The 22,870-nt window shown below is 41.2% G+C and overlaps 1 protein-coding gene across 1 annotated transcript; it reads left to right on the top strand.

Annotated features, from left to right (window-relative positions):
• The first annotated feature begins 21,917 nt into the window (after positions 1–21,917).
• On the top strand, positions 21,918–22,334 carry LOC142162869 (uncharacterized). The gene has a single exon (XM_075219894.1). It carries the CDS (start codon positions 21,918–21,920, stop codon positions 22,332–22,334), a length of 417 nt encoding a protein of 138 aa, XP_075075995.1.
• The last annotated feature ends 536 nt before the right edge of the window (positions 22,335–22,870 follow it).

The raw sequence follows: 22,870 nt of genomic DNA, 5'->3' as shown, positions 1-22,870 counted from the left end.
AGCTACTCTAAGACCCGAGTCAGGGTGTCATCTAGTGGTCCCATCTTCATATCTTTATAATTAATGCTTGTTGTACTGTAATGGGGTTTCCCTCCTATATAAAGGGGATCCCTTTCACTTTGTAAGGGTTGGTCACTTCGGTTGCTCCACACGAAAATATACAAGAACTCTCTATTTCACCCTCTAACATATTCTCTTGATATTATTGTTTTCATTTATTATCTTAATATTAGTTCATAATTTATTGCATATCATTGGCCATAACGAGCCTTCATTGATTATTTCACAGCTGTTAGCCCTACCCCCATCACCCACGATAGCTCGAGCTCGAGCCTTGGAATCGACCTCGAGGCCCCAAATCAGCAGGCTCGAGGCCACGAATAGTTGACCTAACGGTTTGATTATAACTCTCTCCTTAACTTTATCTCGTCTCTAAATCTCATATACTTAACATCAACTGCTTAACAAACTAGCATAAAAATAGATCACGTATTTTTAGAGTCTCATCAACAAATTTAATTGTTATTACCATTTTCACGGTAAACAATTTGGATAGTGATTATTTTCTTGCTGGTTTTACTACATAACGCAAGTTATCTTTCACACTTTTTGTTGTCCAAGATCTTCGATTTCAGGTCGAAATGTCTACCTCGGTAAACGGAGATGAAAACAACAATGTTGAGGACCATGGGGAAAACGGTGTGGTTGTTCCAGGCATTGCTGTGCCACCACAAAACCCTAGAAATGAACCAGAGCCAGTCCCCATGGACGCGGTTTCACACGATGCCCAGAGCATCGACATAAGCTCTCACACTAACAGAAGCGTGTACCAAGGGGATCAACAAGAAGCACAGAAAACCCCAACTAGGGAAGAACATGAGGTTAGCCTTCATGTTATTTTTGAAATGTTGCAAGTACAACAACTGGCTATTGATCAGCTGCAAAGTCACCAGAAAACTCCTAGCACGGTAGCTCCGGGGACAGCTTCCTTAGCCAAACAGGTACCGGAGAGATCGAGCAATAACGGGTCGATGGCTGACTCTGTCATTGTAAAAATGCTCGAGGACCTCACCAAAAGGATCAAATCGGGCGAGAAAATGATAGAAGCCAAAGATAAGAAGGCTGAAACATACAACTCCAGGGTTGACCAGATTTCGGGCGCACCCCCGATCCTGAAAGGTGTGGATTCGAAGAAGTTCATACAAATGTCGTTCCCCGAAGAAGCGGCCCCAAAACCCATTCCAAAGAATTTCAGAATGCCGGAACTCCCAAAGTACAACGGGACCTCAGACCCCAATAAACACGTTACTACCTACACTTGTGCAGTAAAGGGCAACGATATAAAGAACGACGAGATCCAGTCTGTATTACTAAAAATTTGGAGAAACACTCTCGAAGAGAGCCATGATGTGGTATCATAACTTAGCTCCTAACTCCGTAGACTCATTCTCCATGCTAGCAGACTCCTTCATAAAGGGCACATGGCGGTGCCATCAAAGTAGCAACGAGGAAATCCGACGTTTTCAAAATTAAGCAAAGGGAGAACGAGATGCTGCAAGAATTCGTATCTCGCTTTCAAATGGAACGGATAAAGCTAACGCCAGTCTCCAACGATTGGGCAGTGCAGGCTTTCACTCAAGGTCTGAATGAATGAAGCTCGGTGGCTTCAAAGTAGTTGAAACAAAATTTTATCGAGTATCTAGCTGTGACCTGGTCGGACGTTCAAAACCGGTACCAGTCGAAAATCAGGGCCGAAGATGACCAGTTGGGAGCCCCCTTGGGCTCAGTATACCCGAGCAAGCTCCTAGAAAAGGATCCAAAATCAAACAAAAAAAGATATCAGCCGTACATCGAAGATAGTAGGAACGCCCCAAGGCGCAACCCACCTCGCAATGATCGAAGGATAGACCAAGGACAAGATCCTCTGGGACTTATCAACAGAGCTAGATTGGATAGGAACACAGGGCCAACGGGGGCACCTCACTTGTCAGAATACAATTTCAACATCGATGTATTGGATATCGTGTTCGCCATCAGTAAAATCAGAGACGCCAAGTGGCCCTGGCCTGTACAATCGGATCCTTCATAGAGGAATCATAACTTAGTGTGCGAGTTTCACAACACGCACGGCCACAGGACCAAGGATTGCCACCAACTACGAGAGGAGGTAGCTCGACTACTTAACAAAGGCCACCTCCGGGAATTCCTCAGCGACCGAGCCAAAAATTAGTTCTGAGAAAGAGAGGATGCCAAGAATAACGAAACAAATGAGCCACAACATGTCATCCACATGATCTTGGGAGGCGTGGATGCCCCATAGGAACCCGTGATGAGAAGGACAAAAATATCCATCACTAGAGAAAAGCGAACACGGGGGTACATACTCGAAGATGCCCTCACTTTCAGCGAAGAAGACACCGAGACCTTGTCCCAACCTCACAATGACGCACTGGTAATCTCTTTCCTTATGAATTCTTTTCAAATAAAACATGTACTCGTAGATCCAGGTAGCTAGGCCAACATCATCAGGTCGAGGGTGATAAAGCAGCTCAGATTGCTTAACCAAATCGTGCCCGCCACTCGAGTCCTCAACGGATTCAATATGGAAAGTGAAACAACGAAAGGAGAAATCACCCTCCCAGTCACCATGGCCGGCACAACTCAAAATCCTTAATTCCATGTCATCGAGAGAGACATGAGGTACAACACCTTATTCGGATGGTCGTGGATACACTGCATGAGAGCAGTACCATCTACTCTCCACCAAATGATGAAATTCCCAACAAATGATGGAGTTAAACCGTATACAGGGAACAACATGCAGCAAGGGAAATGTTCGTGGTGCACGACGTGGTACCGACACCAATATCTCCGCCCGCAAAAGAGCCGAAAGGTAATCAAGCTGCACCTTCGATTAAGCCCAATTACATAATGTAAGGGACTATACCGCATCCTTGTCTTGAGTAACCAGGACGTATCGATCCTCGAAACATCACCGGCGTATCTCGCACTAAGGTATAACCATCTCCCTTTTCATTTCATATTTCAGACTAACCCTTATGCAGGCGCCCGATGGAAATAGTCAGAGTGTTAACCTAGCTCGAAGACCTTAAGGTTTTAAAGCATTAGTTGCACTCTTTTCCGTCGACCGAGTTTTTATCCTGAAAAGGGTTTTACCGGCAAGGTTTTTAACGAGGCAACATCTGCATGCTACCTAAGGGAGACTTAACAAGTGTTCGAGGCTTCTTTTGCAATCAACCTGGAACACTGAGGGGCATCCCCCCCTGAAGGCCATCTGCTTGGAAAAGCCAAGAAACGCCAAATAGGGTCCATATAGGAAAATGATGTACCGGGACAAATGGTCGAATGAACTGTGCCCGTATAGCCGGTCCCCGGGCAACAAAAACATGTACACTTGTATCAGACAATTGAAGAATATCTTTTATCAAAATGTCTCGCACTCCAAGAGAAGCTCGGTACCTCAGCGAAAACTACTTCTCCGCCGAAAACGTCCCGAATACTCGGGGACTGGCATCCATGATTCAACACCTGAATGAAATCCGGGTCGGGACTCCAAAATCATAAGCCCTTAGATAAGGCAACATGAAAATCTCAAAACATCTCCAATGCTGAAAGTACCCCGAATACTCGGGGACTGGCGTCAAAATCTCAAAAAACGTAGGACCTTAGGGTCGGGATCTCCAAAATCGTAAGCCCTCGACGAGGAAATACAAAGTTTGCAAATAATGGCTCCCGAGTCAAGAAACCCTCAACAACTCGGGGACTGCCGTCAAGCGCCATCTCCATCGACTTATCAAAACCCGAGGCCCTAATACCTCGAGCGGGTAGACTCGATCTCGTAAGACCTACGTAAGGCAGCAACTATATTTGTAAGACCTCAACGACATGCGAAAACTATAAGACCTCAACGGCAGGTAAAAACTATAAGACCTCAACGGCATGCAAAAACTGTAAGACCTCAACGGCATGTAAAAACTGTAAGACCTCAATGACATGCAAAAACTATAAGACCTCAACAATATGCAAAAACTGTAAGACCTCAATGGCATGCAAAAACTGTAAGAGCTCGATGGCATGTAAAACTTGTAAGACCTCACTAAAGGCATAAACCCGATCCCAAAGTTTCGGCTATATATCGAACTTGTAAGACCCCTAAAAAGGCATACCCTCAATATAGATGCCGAAACTACTTCACTCGGGACTCAAAGGATCCGGCCAAACACAAGTGACTCCGGTCACACGGCTATACCAGCCGAACTAACGCGATTCGGGGACGCCAAACCGTCGCTACAAGGCGTAAGAGCCATTGTCGCCAACCCACACAGGCCTTCAATTACTCCGAATCTACTTCGGAAATAACCAGTTAAATAGGCTACCCTCGAATAGGCAAAAGAGCTTCGACCATGTTGGCTCCAGATCACAGACTTCGAGCTACTCAGCCTCCAAGCCAAACCTCCCAAAGTGCTCGAACATCGCCGCAAGTTGCTCAAAATCGAGGTTCTTCCTGAACTGATGACAGGTCAGGCAAAATTTACTTCAAAAGCCCTTAATGAGAGGATAATAAAGCCTGCATAAATGGTCCATCGACCAAGTGCATAAGAGCCATTGTCGCCAGCCTAATGAGCCTCATGGACGCACACACAAAATGTCGCTTCGACCCAAGGCGTAAGAGCCACTTTCGCCAGCCTGAAATTTGAAAACTTGAGGGTCAAAATGAGCTCAAGTCGTAACCCGATTCGGAGACTGGACCCAAAATAGTTAACCAAATATGCCTAAGGGAAAAAGCATAAGAGCTATAGTCGCCAGCCCACATACACTAAAAGGCCGCATTGGCCCAAGGCGTAAGAGCCATTATCACCAGCCCACATATACCAAAAGGTCGCATCGACCAAAAACATAAGAGCCACTGTCGCCAGCCTAAATTTCAGCCATTCGAAGGTCAAATAAGCTTGAGTCGATGCCCAACTTGGGGACTGAGCCTAAAATAGGTGGCCTAAACATGCCTAAGAGCGAAAGTACGTAAGAACCTACGGGCCAGTCTAATGAGCCCCGGGGCCATATCACGACTCTAAGGATCCCTACCACCTCAAGGACCAGTCCACCTGGCCAAATCCAAGGCAGAATAAAGATACAAAAGAAATAAAGCTGCGAGGTTTTCTTTTATACACATATGTGAAAAAACACAATATCCATCTACAAACATGTTACGAAAGTGCTACATGCAGACAACAAAATCTATGCCCCCAAGGGCTATGGCCTACCGGCCTTATCTTCGCTTTTTTCGGTATCGGGCAAAAGCAGTCGAGCATCACGCTCGTTCGCCCTTGCTAGTGCCAATTCTTCCGAAAGGGCGAAACCCCTAGCACAAATCTCCTCGAGGCTTTCTTCGAGATTTGCAGCGAGCATATTCTTCTATCCTCCCTTCGCGGTCGAGGATCCTTCTTAGCTCAGCTTGAGCATTGGAAGCATCCTTTGAATAGGTTTCCATCTCCTGGTCAGCCTTAGTACAACTCATTGCAACTTCTGCCCGGGCATCAACGATCTTAGCCCTGACTTTCGAAAGCTCGGGATCGAGTTTTGCAATTATTTCTGTCTGAGCCGAAGCATTATCACGAGCTAAGCAAAGTTGAGCTTCTAAAGCAGGAACTTTTGCCAAAGCATCCTTCCCCTCTAAAGCTTGAGCCTCCGCCCGAGCTTTCAGCTTATCATGTTCATACCTTGTCCGGCTAACTTCGTCTTGAAGGCGCTCCAAGGCCTCTATCTTTTTCTGCAACTGAAATAGACTAAGCATTAGTATTAAGAACCAGGAGGCGGAATGCATGCTCACCCAGGGCAGAAAATTACATGCTCCTTCAGATGGGTCTAGTAATTCAAGCTCCGGCCCACCTCACAAAGGAGCCTAAGGGATCTTTCCTCATCCAGAGCTTTCCGCAGCCTGGCCTCACAATGAAGCAACCCAAACTTAAGCTTGTCGAATGCCTGCAAAAAGGAAACCCAGTAAGAAAGGGAAGGCATGAAGCTCGAAAGACCTATGCCGAAACTCACCGCAAAGTGAAGTCGTTGGGCTTCCTTGAAGGCCGAGCGCACACCTGCCAATCCAGTTCTTATATCCCTAAATGAGTCGATTGAGGTCGAAGCACGGTCGCTTGGTGTGTGTGACTTAGAATTTTTAGTATCCCTCAACGTACTATCGACGGAAAAAGAGGGCGACAACAATGGAGAAACCCTCTTTCCAGAACCAGGAACTGGAGACATGGCAGGCTAGAACGACGCTTCTACTCCGAAGCCCCAGTCCCGTTCAACCTATTTTGAGCGACATCGCCCTGTGAAAGCATCTCTCGCTTATTGTTATCATTCTTTAACCCGAGAGTTGGCAACCCTTGCCACTCTCCAAAGGAGCGCGGCCTCGCCTCAAAAGGCTCTTCAATGCCTACAATAGCAAGCTTAATACACATAAAGTGAAAATGCCTCTTCAAATGAAGGAAGGGAGGGGAAAGTATAACATAACACTCACCATGGTGTTTCGCTTCCCACTTGCCTTGGGACACAACTCGCCACTTGTGCTTATCACAGGTCGAGTGGGTCGCCAACTTTTGGACCCAATTTGGCAAATCAAGAACGTCGCCCGGTGCCCATGAAACCGCCGCGGGAAAAGATAAGAAGGCACGGTTACGAAACCAGGCGTTCATCATAGACAGAACTGAGAAAGCACGAGATGCTCCACTTACGAGCATAGTTCCATTCCTCAGGGAATGGCATAAGCTCCATGGGGACAATGTTAGCGGTCCGCACCAAAGTGACTCATCCACCCCCGATCTCCGTCTTCTTCATCGTCAAAAACAAAAGGTGTGGTCGATCGGCATCGCAAGGTCATCAGACCTCGATAGTGTAAGGGCCGGTACAGCCTGATAAAATGACTAAGAGTAAAGTCAAGCCCCGCCTTCTCCGCGAAAAATCTCATCATCATCACTGTTTGCCAAAATGACGGATGGATCTGCGCCAAGGTAACCCGATACTCTAGGCAGAAGTCGAGCACAACCCTATCAAGAGGTCCTAGTGTGAAAGGGTATGTGTACACATTCAAGAATCCATCGGCACGATCCATGATGCCCTCACCCGGGGAAAATATCTGTAACATTACCTTTTCCCCCTATCCGCAGTCTTTTATCACTAAACCAAGATGTTCTTCTCCTATCAAAGAAGCAACATTCAAGGCATACTCTCGTTGGTCCTGAATGTCGGAGGCAGAGCTCTCCCTTCTCTGCTGGGCAGACCCCGATGCAGCGGTCATGATTTCGGCAAAATTGGAGAACTAAAGCAGGAATTTGTGCAAGTACATTAGTACTGAAATAACTAAAGGATTGACGTTGAAAGAGAAGGGCAACTGCTTGAAATGGTAGGATCTCCAAAAAGCAAAAACATCCCTGTATATATACTCATGGAAAAAATGGCGACGATCCGCTTGCCTCGAAACCGACTAAAAGCACCTTCGCCAGTCCCGAGGAGGTACCCGACCTCGAGGATCTCCATCAGTACGAGGCTAGGCTCCATGAAGTCGATGGCGCCTTCGCCAGCACCGAGGTGGCACCCGACCTCGAGGACGTCTATCAAAAAGAAGTTAGGCCCTGAAAAGCTAACAACACCATCGCTAGTTCCAAAGTGGTACCCGACCTCGAGGACTTCCATCAAAAAGAAGTTAGGCTCTGAAAGGCCAACACCATCATCGCCAGTTCCGATGTGGTACCCAACCTCGATGACCTCCATCAAAGGGAAGGTTAGGCTCCAAGAAGCCAATGACATCATTACGAGACCCGAGGTGGTACCCGACCTCGAGTGTTTTTTGTCAAAAGGGAAGGTTAGGCTCCAGGAAGCCAATGACATCATTACGAGACCCGAGGTGGTACCCAACCTCGGGTGTTTTTGGTCAAAAGGGAATCAAGCTTCAAGGAAATAAGCATTTAAACTCCACCCGTATGGGCTTGGCCCCGGATCTGAGATCGGACAGACCCTCTTTCAAGATCTATCTACAACGCTTTAAGGCTATTTACACTAAGCTCAAAGCGAGTTTCTAGGTAGTCTGAATTTGAACGAACCTCCGCTCGGGGACTGCCCTCGAGAGATCAAAGGCAGTCCCTATCCACAGGCCTCCAAGCAAATTTCTTCTCAAAGGTTACCACGGAATTTAAGTAATAAATCATGGTTTCATGGCCCAAAACGTTACTTTCATTCTACTCGAAGTCAAGGTCCCGGAGACCCGAGTTCATCGGCCCGATCCAGATTTGATCCAAGGGATCGCAAAAGGTTCCGCGCAAGGCCATATTAATCAATCGAAGGCCAGAAAGAATACTCACACCCGGGCTTGATATTGGCAACAGCAGGCAGAGTCATGCATTCAGAGTCTCCATTAACATAAAATAATATAGCAAGCATCGAAGGCAAATTGGAGAAATATCTTTGTATTCATGAAACATTCGAGCGAAAAAATTATAAATGGCAAGTTTTATGCCTGGTCAATCAAATTTAGCCACAAAATCAAAGGTCAACGATATTTACCGCGAAATTAGCACGGTAACAATTTGTTGACTAAAATACCTCTACTCTGTTTATTAAATTTACGCGACTTGACCTCATATTATTCTTTAGCACAATCTTGCGGTGCCAATCTACAAATCGAAGTAGCTCTCTCAATTATTTATTTGATTATTTGAATTTAACTAGTTTGAATTTCTTCTACAATCACAGATTTAATTGTGATAATCTATGATTCTTCTCTTTGTAATTCAAACAAGAAAATTCAAGGTATCAGTAAGAATTTTTGATTCTTCGAATTTTCTGGTTTGCTTTTAATGCTTTAATCTGTGTTAATGTCTAATTTTCTCAATGCATTAATCTGTGCTTAATTGTATTATATATCTTCTTTTCTGTAATTTAGATCGTAACTAATAAAATCTAGATTGTTCAAAAACCACAAAGAACAATATAAAATCCCGCAAAACATAACGCCAGTATAATTTGCTGGACCTTTCTAAATAATATCTAAAGCTGAGATACTTCCAGCTTATTATACTGAAAATATCTCATAAAATAGTTTTACAGTGCTTGATTCCAAAAATAAACAAAACGCAAGTATAATACGCCAGAGCTTTTTGTATTAATCTGCAAAACTCAAAAAACTCCAAGGTATTACACTGGAAGTATCTTTCATCCAAACTACTACAAAAAATTGTAAACAAAATGGTATAGAACAAAACACCAGTATAGAATGCTGGACGTTTGTTAATTTAATATGTAAAACTTAGACACTTCCAATATATTATACTGGAAGTATGTGTGACTCCAGTAACCTCAGTATAATAAGCTGGAATTTGCTTAATTAATATGAATATCTCAAATATTTCCAGCTTATTATACTGGAGTTATATTTTTAAATAGTATAACTTCTAAATATCTAATTATTTGGGTTCATTAAATACATGATGCATATAAATTTCTTGCTTATCGCATTCGATGGCAAATGGACAGCAGATTACAAGTACTTAGATCATAAAATGAAGCTTCTCCTTATAAATGATGAGACTTCATTTGAAAAATTCATGAGTAAAATTTTTCAAGTTATAGAGTTCGACAACAACAAGTTTGAAGCAAAAGTATGACTTAATATCAACCTAGGTACTACTAAGGGAATACAAGTGACAAAAGATGAAGATCTCACCTTGTGTATGATGCTTTTAAAAAGTGATCCATATTATAAGGGTTCCAAATTTGTTATTGAAATTTAAGAAATACAAAATCAACAACCAGAAGGTAATGCAATAATGGAAATTGACAATCAACAATTATTGCACAGAACTACATATGTTCCGGAAGAGCAAGTGATGCTGATATCTCAAATAGCAGAACAGTAGAAGATGCCAATTTATGACATTACAATGGAAAATAAAATTGTAATTCCTGTGAAAGATCAACACATTGAATCACTAGACACTATTGAAGGAAGAAAAAGGAAAACAAAAGGAAAGGCAAAAGAATCCCCATCAATAATACTAAAGGAAAATGCATCATTGGATGATGTAAAACTCGGATCTGTTTTTCAAGACAAAAATGCTATGATTAGTTGTTTTTGCTTAGCAGCTATAAATGAGCACTTTGAGTTCTATGTTGAGAGGTCAAGTAACACGAGATACTCTTTCGTATGTACTGATGAAAAGTGTGGTTGGACTGTTCGAGGTTCAAGAATTAAGGAATCAACACTTTTTAGAACAGTTAAATTTCAGAGGACACATGAGGGCTCGGTTGATATCAGAAAGTCACATTAAAGACAAGCAACTTCAAATGTGATTAGAGATTACATGATTGACAATTTAAGGGACATAGCTACTAAAGTAAAGCCTAAGTTTATGATTTCAGAAATAAAAAGAGCACACGGAATAGATATTGGTTATGGAAAAGCATGGCATGCTATTCAAAAAGGGTTATCTTTATTAAGAGGAACAACTGAACAAAATTATGAGCATCTTCCATCATATTTGTATATGATCGAACAAAAAAATCCAGGATCATATACTATATTCAGAGAGATGCAGAAAATAGGTAAATTTCTTATGTTTAATTATAATATAGTGGCCTTCATATATAAATATGGTGTAATATTTTTACGGGAAATCTGTCTTTTGATTATGGTTTTTTCTAATGTTTTTTTGCTTATTAAATTTTGTAATAAATTTTGTCAGGTATATTATACTGAAATCTTGTGTAAATTTTGGTCCTCCAATATGTTATACTGGATGAATATTATAACATAGTTGAGTTTTGTTTGAGTCCAGTATATTTTACGGGACGTCTGTCGTGTATAAGCTTTCTCTCCAGTATATTATACTGGATTATTTCTATTTAACCTAGAACTTTGTTTTATTTGTCATTACATTTTTTAAGTGATTATTTGTCTTCTTTTTTTTTTATGATCTTTAATGCAGTATATAATACTTAAGTTTGATTTCAGTATATTTTAATGAAAGTCTGTCGTCTTTAAGCTTGTTGTCCACTATGTTATTAGTATTCAGCTTATCATATAGTATAACTGAATGTTATTTACTTTTCAATCTAACAGGTTTGTTTACATATTTTTTATGTATGGGGCGTCAATTTCTGGGTGGAAGTATTGTAGACCACTTATTGCTGTTGATGGAACATTTTTAAAAAATAAATATAGAGGTGTTATGTTAGTGGCTGTTACAAAAGATGAAAATAACCAGATTTTCCCTGTAGCATTTGGCGTAGCGGATTCAGAGAATAACGAATCATATGAATGGTATTTTAGAGAATTAAGAAAAGCAATCGGGATTCGTAAAGATTTAATGTTTTTGTCAGATCGACACAAGGCCATTGCAAATGGAATTGCAAAAGATTTTCCTGAGTGCTACCATGGTATTTGCATATATCATTTGGAAAAGAATCTAACGCAAAGAAGAGTGAGAAACACTGCAATAAACCTCTTTCAAAGTGCTGCAAGTGTAACGACCCAACCGGTCGTTTTGAACTCTAGCGCATCGTTCAGCAGTCTGAGGCCATGAGCAATTTCATTTCAGGTATTATGACTTCTACGCATGGTTAGAATTGAATTTTAGGAAATTCGGAGTTGATTTGGAAAGAGAATTCTCATTTTGGAAGCTTTAAGTTGAAAAAATAAACTAGGATTGGATTTTTGAGTAAACGACCACAGAATCGGGATCTGAAGGTTCCAGCAGGTTCGTATGATGATTTTGGACTTGAGAGTATGCCCGGATTGAGATTTGGATGATCGGGAGCGTTTTGGCGCCTATTGTGGAAGTTAGCATTTTGGAAGAAATTTCATAAGTTTGGCTTGAAGTGCATTTCAGTGTTATCAATGTCATTTTATGTGCAAAATTTGGGGTCAATCGGACGTGATTTGATAGGTTTAAACATCGAAAGTAGAAGTTTGAAATTCTAAAGTTCATAAAGCTTGGATTGGAGGTCGATTCGAGATTTTAGCATTGTTTATTATGATTTGAGGCCTCGAGCAAGTCCATAATGTGTTTTGAGAGTGGTTGGTATGATTGGTTGGGGTTCCGGGGGCCTCGAGTGGATTCCGGGTGGTTAACGGATCGAAAATGGGATTTTTGAGAAAAGCTGAAGGTTGCTGCTTCTGTCATAACTGCACCTGCAAGACCGCAGAAGCGGTCCTTGCATCATAGAAGCAGCCCAAGCAAGCCAGGCCAGGAAACGCAGAAGCGGCTCCCAAGCCACAGATGCTGCTCCGCAAATGCGGCCTCCAAACCGCAAAAGTGGTTCCAGCCTTCTCTCCCCATTTCGCAGATGCGGTCATCTTCTCGCAGATGAGGGACAGTAGATGCGGTCCCCTGACTGCAGATGTGGAAATCGCTGAGGCAGTGAGTTCTTTTGAAAATCGGGAGATGGTCATTTTTCTTCCATTTTTCATTTGGTAAGGGCGATTTTGGAGAGCTTCAAGAGAGGATTTTCATTATCAACGATAAGGTAACCTAACCCACCTATATTGAGTTAAATATATCGATTTTTTGTGGATTTTAGCATGTAAATGGGTAGAAATTTTGAGATTTGAGGAAAACCTAGATAATTGATAATCTTGGATTTTGACCACGATTTTGGGTATGGAATTAAGAGAAAATCATATATTTGAGTTCGTGAGCTCATGGGTAAACCTTATGTTCGAAAAAAAATTCGGAATCTGAGCACGTGGGCCCGAGGGCAATTTTGTTAACTTTTCGATCGGGGTTAAAAATTGTTATAAATTTAATTGTAATGAGTAATTGAGCATATATTAATGTATTTGCATAATATTGGCTAGTGTTGGAGCGTTGTGCATCAATTTGAATCTTCGGAAGGGCGTGGAATGACGGTTATGGATCTTCGGAGCGAGGTGAGTCTTCTTTCTAACCTTGTAAGAGGGAATTGTCCCCATAGGTGAGTTAATTAGTTATGTGCTTCTATTTGTGGGGGCTACGTACGCACGAGGTGACGAGAGTCCATGCGTAGCTACTATTATGCTATTGTCCGGGTAGTCTAGGACTCAAAAGCATGTTGTACATGGATTATTTGTAAGCTTATTGACAACTTGAATTTCTTAAAATAAATCGAATTGGTAAACGAATTTCAAACAGATTAACCTTCATTTTTTCTTAAATCATTAAAGGAGAATTGGCTTTTATTGGAATAAACATTTCCCGATAAACCCTTAATTGGCAGTTTGACTGTGTATATCTATGTGTGCCCGCATTGTACGTATGATTCGCGAGCGGGGTATTTGTTTATTTAATGTTGACCGCGTCGCATGTATGATGCGCGAGCGGGGTAATAGATGCATCTATGGTTCGTGCCGTTCGACCCTCAGCAGTGCACATTTTACATTTCTGTTGGATCGGACCGTACGACCTCGGCATGATATGCGCATGCTTGTATTGCTTGCCTGAGAATGTTATGTGATAATATTTGCCCTCCAAACATATTTGAGATGTTGTTTACCTGTTATCTATTTTTTTTACGAGTTTATATTGCTTTATAAAAATCCATGATTTCCTCACATTTTCACTATATTGTTATTGGACCACTAGTAAATTTCAAAGTCGACGTCTCGTCTCTACTTCTTCGAGATTAGACGGGATACTCATGGAGTACACGTTGTTTTTGTACTCATACTACACTTCTGTGCATTTTTGTTGCACATGAATATGTATCTCTAGTGGCCTACTAGGCGTAGCAGCATGGTTGATATGGAGACATAGGTGAGCTGCACTTCTCAAGGCGACCCATAGCCAGCAGAGTCTCTTTCAGTTATTTGTATTTATTTTCTGTCCAATATTGTATTCCGGACGGTTGTTGCATTTTATTTCCTTTTTAGTAAATGCTCATGCACTTGTGACATCTGGTTCCAGGATTATTATGGGGTATCTTGTATTTACTCCCAAACATTCTTTTTTTTACATTGTAAAGATTGTCTTTTACTAGTAAAATTGAAGGAAAACCTTAGTTTTCAAAATTGTTAACATGAGAACTTAATCAAGTAACTTGGTTTGCTTGCCTGACAGCAGTGTACGTCGCCATCACGACCCTTAGTGGATTTTGGGTCGTGACAATATGGTATCAGAGCATTGGATTCCCTTAGGTCTCATGAGCCATGAGCAAGTCTATTAGAGTCTTGCGGATCGGTACTGAGATGTCTGTACTTATCTTCGGGAGGTTATAGGGCTGTTAGGAGTACTGCCCTTCTTGATTCCTCATCGTGCGATTTGATTCCTTGAGGCTTATGCCCTTGTTTCCTTCCTACTCAATCTTATGCGACGTGAACCGCTGGTTATAAATCGAGAATTGAAGAATCGTAATGGTACTACAAATGTGGTGTGGGATGTTTTTCCCGGTATAGTTGGTTGGGCTATTGTCCTCGCCTTGCAGAAGGATTTTTCTATCATTTCGGCTCGGTAGTGGTGCTTCTAAGAGCTTGGAGTCTATGCACAGGTTGCTATGATGCTCATTAGTTATCGCGCAGTAACTACATGATGGTAGGATCCTTTCCTATGTGTTGGACGGTGAATGATTTGAAAGGAAGTCTACTCAATGCACGATTCAGAGATCTGATATTTCATTTCCGGCGGAGGAAAATCAATTGGCCTATGAATGTCCAGATTTGGGGTAATGGAGTAACGAGACTTGGTATTTTCGAGCGTGGTGGAATTTTCATTTGCGATGCAGTGTTGTTGTCCTCGATTGTATGTGTTAAGTTTGTCGGTGTTATGGTCTTCTGCAATTTGCCCTTGGGATTTGCGATGTAGTGTTGTCGTCCTCAATATTGTGAAATAATATTGGAGAAACGACTGTCAGAGATCGCGGGGTGCGGTGGTTCAGGATTGAATCGGTGTTCCTAATGTCGACGGCTCGTGAAAGATGATCTCTAGAAAGGATTAAAGTTAGTAACAATTTGTGGGTTCAAGTGCTACGAAATAGATTTTATTTAAGGCAACAACTGAGCAGCAAAGGACGAGGAAGGACATGTGGGAAGTGTCAGGCGGTGGCTAAAATTTCTAGAAGGCCAAGTATAAGAAGCAAACGTCGAGTAGTCGATTAAAAAGGTGAGTTCCGCCAAAGTGGAAAAGTGGCAGAGTTGCATATGGGCTTTGTGGTAGGATGACTACGCACCTTAAGGAGAGTTTGGAATGATTGGGAATTTTAGTGATTGGTTATTGGGGCCTATGGATTTAATTTGAAGTATGGGCTATTATGCGGCTATATAACGGAAATGAGTTGCTTGAAATGAAGAAGGATACAACATAACTTTGAATTGGAAGGATGTTGCCGCACAATTAATTGATGTCCACGAGGCGGTGGATGGACTTGTGTAGCTAGAGAGTAAGCTCGGACTCAGGATGGGTTATTGATGTTGTAGTGATTGTACACCGTGCAGCAGCGTTGGAAGATGTCAGCACGTAAATTCCACAGGTGGGTTATCTCAAGTGAGCAGATCACCGGTCCCATGGTTGGCGAAGTTTTTACGAAAAATTCTATTGGTTATACAACAAATAGATTGGTCGTGCGAATGTGGTTGATGATTCAGAGTATAAAATGGGGGTTTACAGAAAGATTCCGAGAATTTTGGCAGTTGATTGCGCAAGGTTATGTCAATAAGAGATAAAGAATCCTGGTGAATTCTAGAGTGGTGTAATAATGGCTTCAAGCTAAGTGGGAGAGTCCCACCGCCTATGATTGGGTTGCATAGTTAACTACTTGCGAGGTTTCTAGTTATTAGTATATTCATGGGTTATTTCAGCTACGAGAAAGAAACATAAGTGGTAATTCGAGCAAAAGGATTGTTAAATGTGTGCTATAGTTGGCCTTGTCGGCTTATGTTCAGACTTGGGAAAGGATTCAGGATTTGCGCCTTGTATAGATGCGGGTTTCAAGGGAAGTGATTCTGCCGGGTGCTTCGTCGAGAGGGTATTCATATGCTAGAAGATTCATGGAGTTGATTATATTCGAGGCCAAGTCGGAGCGAGTGGCTCTCAACAACGGTCCTAGTGGATGCAAAGGTTAAAGTGTGGTGCCTGATGATTTCGAGCCTATAGGTACGGTTAAGAATCAAGATTTTATAGCAGCATATGAGAAGAGGCCCGAAATATCCTATGATGTTTTGACTTGCAGTGTAGCATTTGGGAGGAAAATGAGAAGAGACTTTGAATTCATAGAGGGATTTTCAGAAGGAACATACCAGATGAGGATGCGAATATGCATACAAGGGAGGTATGAAATGGTTCGTGGGATTTGAGACGGCATGGTCTCGTGAATCAAGGTCACTTGGGATAAGTGCGGATGGAGTGTGTTATGTGTTGAATGAAGTTATTATTATTTCTAAGTCAATCAAGGATAAATTGGAAGAAGATAGATTGGCTAACCATAATTTAATTGGCATATTGGTGGGAGTGATCAGTTCCTTCAGCGTGATCAAGTTATGCAAGTGATTTGTGACGGTACGTGTGAGGCTTGTCGGCCACCGTAATTGAGGTTGTTCATAAGTATTCTACTATTATGGTCTGTTATGTATAGGCAGATCCCATAAGGGCAATGGTGGCTTAGACCACTACTTAGAGATTTGAATATTCTACGGTTATGAGAATTCACCTATGTTGCTATGATTCTCCTGAAGAGAGTTAAGTGAAAAGTTTTTATATGATGAAGTGTTAATCTATTGGTGGTTCCATAATTATGATGAAAATCGTGTTCTATCGTATATTGGCAAGTTGGGTGCAGTGAGTGGTGTGGAATTTGAAGTGAGGATCAAGGTTGCGATCCGGTGTTGACAAGGATGTCATGATCTCGGATGAGCAGGAAAGGAGTTTGGATGTTTAAAGTGAGTTGGTATTGTCCTCAGCGTCACCTGAGGTCGGTGTTTTGTGAAAAAGGCTTTGCATCCTGGTTAAGGATTCTTGATCGCTTTTTAGTGTTAGTGCAACTGGTGGTTTGGATGTACAGACTTGTTATCTATTATGAAAGGTTGTGGGAGCGTGCCCCACAGAATTTTGTATAAGTGTGGCATGTACCCCCTTAATTGATTGAAGAGTTAAACCAAGTATGAAGATTGTAGTGATGTCGTTAAATTGAGAATTGATGCCTGAAGGGCACTCGGTTTTTGGGTTGTGGACTAGGGAGGATTACTCTGGTTATGATGTTTTTATGTGTTTTGAGAAAAAAAGGGAGTTATTATGTACCTTTGAAAGGTTATTAGCCTAGTTCAGTGTGATCAGAATCAGCTTGAGGCATATGGATGGATTTAAATGTGAATATGGGCTCTATATCAGGGCAGATGTGTTCATTTCAGCGATGTGCTCCTTATGGAAGAGTAGTTGGGGTGTTATTTCGTTGTCAGCTATTTCATGTAATGATATATTGCGTTGTGTGAGTTGTGAGGCGGCTTGGTGAATTTCTTATGTGTTGCGGTTCCGTGTAGCGATGATGTTATATGAGCAGAATGGCTCTTAAGATTCAGATCGTATATCGCACCTCAGTTGTGCTCAAGTGTTGTAGCTTATAGCGCTATATGTCTCCCCAGGAATGGTATTATGCACCTAGCGTGCTTGTGACCGATATTCGGTATCTTGCTGTAATGAGCAATTTAGCTTGATGTATATCTCCTTATGTGAGCTCTATGTGTAGATCAGGTGGCACTCCGCCATGGGTATGTTATGTGAATAGCATTGCACGCCGCAACAGTATGATGCTGAGTACAGTTCCTCGCATCTATTTTATGTTTTTTTCCTATTTTATGAGGAAAGCTCATATTAGATGTGTGCCCACGTCGCATGTATGATTCGCAAGCGGGGTGTCTGCTTAGCATGTTGACCGCATCGCATGTATGATTCGCGAGCGGGGTAATAGGATTTCCTTTTCAGAGTTTGTTATCCTTTTGTATTGCGTTCGAATCAGTAGCCTATTGGCACATTGTGGCACCATATGAGACTTTTGATCCTATCTGGGGTGGCTTATTGCCTGAGCAGTTCGTACTGGGTGAGACAAAATCATTGGATTTAGGATCAGCGAAATCTGATTATATGAAGTATATTAAGGAGCTAAGACCATTATTTGGTTCAGAATGGGGTGATGGTTCTTGTCAGGAGTATAACCCAATGATTTATTGATTCAGTAGTTGGTTATGAATCTCTACACATCTCTTTCATTGTGGCGGTATTGTGAGAGTTAAAGCAAGACCTATGTATGTCATGAGGTGCAAGGGGAGCATCAGAGTCATGGAATTTCGACTAAATTGATCAGAGAATGTTATTGTGGTCCTATGAGTAAAATGGTGCAAGGTGTGAATTCACCTAAGGTATGCAATCGTACCTTGGTGCTACATGTAGTTATTGATACGGTGAGCGCATATTTGAAGCAGTCCTGGCATAGAATTCCGGATGTTGGATTGGGCTCTAAGGCTTATTTGCATGAATAAAAGGGAATATCTTCTGAATTGATTGAGCTCATGTGCTCAACTGAGTTATGGTAGAACAGGTAGGTGCATAAGATGTTAAACAGTGATTTCAGACTACTCCAGCGCAGTTCTTAGAACGTTTGAGGACGAACGTATGTTTAAGTGGGAGAGAATGTAATGACCTGAGCGGTCGTTTTGAGATCTAGCGCGTCATTCAGCAATCTGAGGCCATGAGTAGCTTCATTTAGGTATTATGACTTGTATGCGTGGTCGGAATTGAATTTCGGAAAGTTCGGAGTTGATTTGTAAATAGAATTCTCATTTCGGAAGCTTTAAGTTGAAAGAATTAACTAGGATTGGATTTTTGAGTAAACGACCTCAGAATCAGGATATGAAGGTTCCAGCAGGTTTGTATGATGATTTTGGACTAGGGCATATGCCCGGATCGGATTTTGGATGACCCGGGAGCGTTTTGGCGCCTATTGTGGAAGTTAGCATTTTGGAAGAAATTTCATAAGTTTGGCTTGAAGTGCATTTCAGTGTTATCGATGTCCGTTTGGGATTCTGAGTCTGGGAGTAGCCCCGTATGGTGATTCTGGTGTTGGGAGCATGATCAGAAGTGAATTCGGAGATCCGTGGGTCATTTTGGAGTCATTTGGCTAAAGATAGAAATTTGAAGGTTTTTGAGAAGTTTGACAGGGAGTGGACTTTTGGATATCGGGGTCGGAATTCGATACCGAAAGTTGGAGTAGGTTCGTAATGTTGAATATGACTTGTGTGCAAAATTTGGGGTCAATCAGACGTGATTTGATAAGTTTAAACATCGAAAGTAGAAGTTTGAAATTCTAAAGTTCATAAAGCTTGGATTGAAGGTTGATTCAAGATTTTAGCGTTATTTATTATGATTTGAGGCCTTGAGCAAGTCCGTAATGTGTTTTGGGACTGGTTGGTATGATTGGTTGGGGTCCCGGGGGCCTCGGGTGGATTCCGACTGGTTAACGGATCCAAAATGTGATTTTTGAGAAGAGCTGAATGTTGTTGCTTCTGTTATAACCGCACTTGCGGTTGGTGGACCGCAGGTGCGAGACCGCAGAAGCGGTCCTTGCATCGTAAAAGCGACCCAAGCAAGCCAGGCCAGGAACCGCAGAAGCAGCTCCCAAGCTGCAGATGCGACTCCACAAATGCGGCCTCCAGACCGCAAAAGCAGTCCCAACCTTTTCTCCCCATTTCGCAGATGCGGTCATCTTCCCGCAGATGCGGAAATCGTTGAGGCAGTGAGTTCTTTTAAAAATCGGGATATGGTCATTTTTCTTCCATTTTTCATTTGGTAAGGGCGATTTTGGAGAGCTTCAAGAGGGGATTTTCATCATCAACGATAAGATAAGCTAACCCACCTATATTGAGTTAAATATATCGATTTTGTGTGGATTTTAGTATGTAAATGGGTAGAAATTTGGTGGTTTGAGGAAAACCTAGAAAATTGATAATCTTGGATTTTGACCACGATTTTGGGTATGGAATTAACAGAAAATCATATATTTGAGTTTGTGAGCTCATGGGTAAACCTTATTTTTGAAAAAAAATTCGGAATTCGGGCACGTGGGCCTAAGAGCAATTTTATCAACTTTCCGATCGGGGTTAAGAGTTGTTATAAATTGGGTTTAATGAGTAATTGAGCATATATTAATGGATTTGCATAATATTGGCTAGTGTTGGAGCGTTGTGCATCAATTTGAGTCTTCGGAAGGGCGTGGAATGCCGGTTATGGATTTTCGGAGCGAGGTGAGTCTTCTTTCTAACCTTATAAGAGTGAATTGTCCCCATAGGTGAGTTAATTAGTTATGTGCTTCTATTTGTGGGGGCTACGTACGCACGAGGTGACGAGAGTCCATGCATAGCTACTATTATGCTATTGTCTGGGTAGTCTAGGACTCAAAAGCATGTTGTACTTCGATTATTTGTAAGCTTATTGACAGCTTGAATTTCTTAAAATACATCGAATTGGTAAACGAATTTCTAAACAGATTAAATTTCATTTTTTCTTAAATCATTAAAGGAGAATTGGCTTTTATTAGAATAAACATTTCCCGATAAACCCTTAATTGGCTGTTTGACTGTGTGTATCTATGTGTGCCCGCATCGTACGTATGATTCGCGAGCGGGGTATTTGTTTATTTAATGTTGACCGCGTCACATGTATGATGCGCGAGCAGGGTAATAGATGCATCTATGGTTCGTGCCGTTTGACCCTCAGCAGTGCACATTTTACATTTCTGTTGGATCGGGCCGTACAACCTCGGCATGATATGCGCATGCTTGTATTACTCGCCTGAGAATGTTATGTGATAATATTTGCCCTCCCTGGCCAGATATAGTTGTTAAGCATAATTAAAAGTAGACTTTGGAAATCCGTACTTATTTGAGATGTTGTTTACCTGTTATCTGGGTTTTTTTACAAGTTTATAATTGCTTTATAAAAATCCATGATTTCCTCACATTTTCACTATATTGTTATTGGACCACTAGTAAATATCAAAGTCGACCTCTCGTCTCTACTTCTTCGATATTAGACGGGATACTCATTGAGTACACGTTGTTTTCGTACTCATACTATACTTCTATGCATTTTTGTTGCATAGGCATATGTATCTCTAGTGGCCGACCGGGCGTAGCAGCATGGTTGATATGGAGACTTAGGTGAGCTGCACTTCTCAAGGCGACCCGCCAGCAGAGTCTCTTTCAGTTATCTGTATTTATTTTCTGTCCAATATTGTATTCCGGACGGTTGTTGCATTTTATTTCCATTTTAGTAAATGCTCATGCACTTATGACACCGGGTTCTAGGATGATTATGGGGTATGTTGTATTTACTCCCAAACATTCTTTTATTTACATTGTAAAGATTGTCTGTTACTAGTAAAATTGAAGGAAAATCTTAGTTTTCAAAATTGTTAAAATGAGAACTTAATCAAGTAACTTGGTTGGCTTGCCTAACAGCCGTGTCCGGCGCCATCACGACCCTTAGTGGATTTGGGTCGTGACAGCAAGATTATACCTTCAATCAGAATCTGATGACTTCATGTCCCAAATAGCTGTTGTTGATAAGAAAATATTCAATTATTTGATAGAGGAACCACCAGAAAGATGGGCTCGTTCACATTGTCCAAGACGACGATATGATATGTTAACAACAAATATTGTTGAGTCAATGAATAATTTTTTGAGATGTGCAAGAGAATTGCCACTTTTAACAATGATGGATTTCATACAAGAAAAATTGCAAAGCTGGTTCTATGAAAGAAGGACAACTGCAGAAGGAATATTCCGTGACATATCAAATTGGGCAGAAGAAACATTGGAAGAAAAAATTAAACCAGCTTTTACATTTTGAGTATTGCCCATTGATCGACAATTCAATGTCAAAGAAGGGGGTATGGAATTTATTGTTGATCTAGACAAAAGAACATGTGATTGTTCTGAATTTCAGCTAGATGAGATACCCTGTGAACATGCAATTGGTGCAATTGAAAGTATATATCAAAAGAAATCGGCTTTTTGCTCGGCCTATTATTCAAGGGACTTTTGGTTGAAAACATATGAAGGGCAGGTAAATTCTGTAGGTGATTCAACAATATGGGTTATACCAGACAATGTTAAATCAGAAATCACTAAGCCTCCAGATGCAAAAGTAATGCTAGGAAGAAGACAGAAGAATCGACATGTTTCCGGTACAGAATTCAAGAAGGAACCAAGATGTGGTCGTTGCAAAAAATATGGGCATAACAGAACAAATTGCACAAATTCTGCTGTAGTTCATCCTTATGCAAGAAAATACAGAAAAAATGATTGATTATATACAATAAGGTTGCATTGGCTCATGTGAAAAAGTGATTGTAATCCCGAATAATTTGTTCGGTATTCTTGTTTTTCAAAATATTAGTATTGTCTATTTTTTTTTGTTTCTTGACTTGCTACTAAAAAGAATATGCATTGTACACATTCAGTAGAAAATATGAGAGATTATACTTTCAAGCGATATACCTCCAGAGTAATATGCAGGAAACAAACTTTTAAATTATTTAATTCGAGCAAATTATAGTAGATACAAATTTTTCATTGTCTTACCCAATCCATTATAATATAGTGGCCTCTATAGCTTAATAACTAGATTTTCCAGCACAACTTACAAGAAGCAACTAAAATAAGAACTCCAACAAGAATTGCATCAGCAAACTTAGGCTAAAAATCTGGATTCTGAACATCCAGTATAAAATACTGAAAATTATAGTCTCGCAATATATACCTCCAGCTAAACATACAGGAAACAAAATTTTAAATTATTTAATTCTAGTAAGTTGTTCTGGATACCAATTTTGCAATATTTTA

The sequence above is a fragment of the Nicotiana tabacum genome, chromosome 1 (assembly GCF_000715075.1).
Source record: "Nicotiana tabacum cultivar K326 chromosome 1, ASM71507v2, whole genome shotgun sequence".
In the NCBI taxonomy this organism is placed as follows: Eukaryota; Viridiplantae; Streptophyta; class Magnoliopsida; order Solanales; family Solanaceae; genus Nicotiana; species Nicotiana tabacum.
The sequence above is the reverse complement of the archived record's forward strand: the minus strand, read 5'-3'. Positions and strand labels throughout refer to the sequence as shown.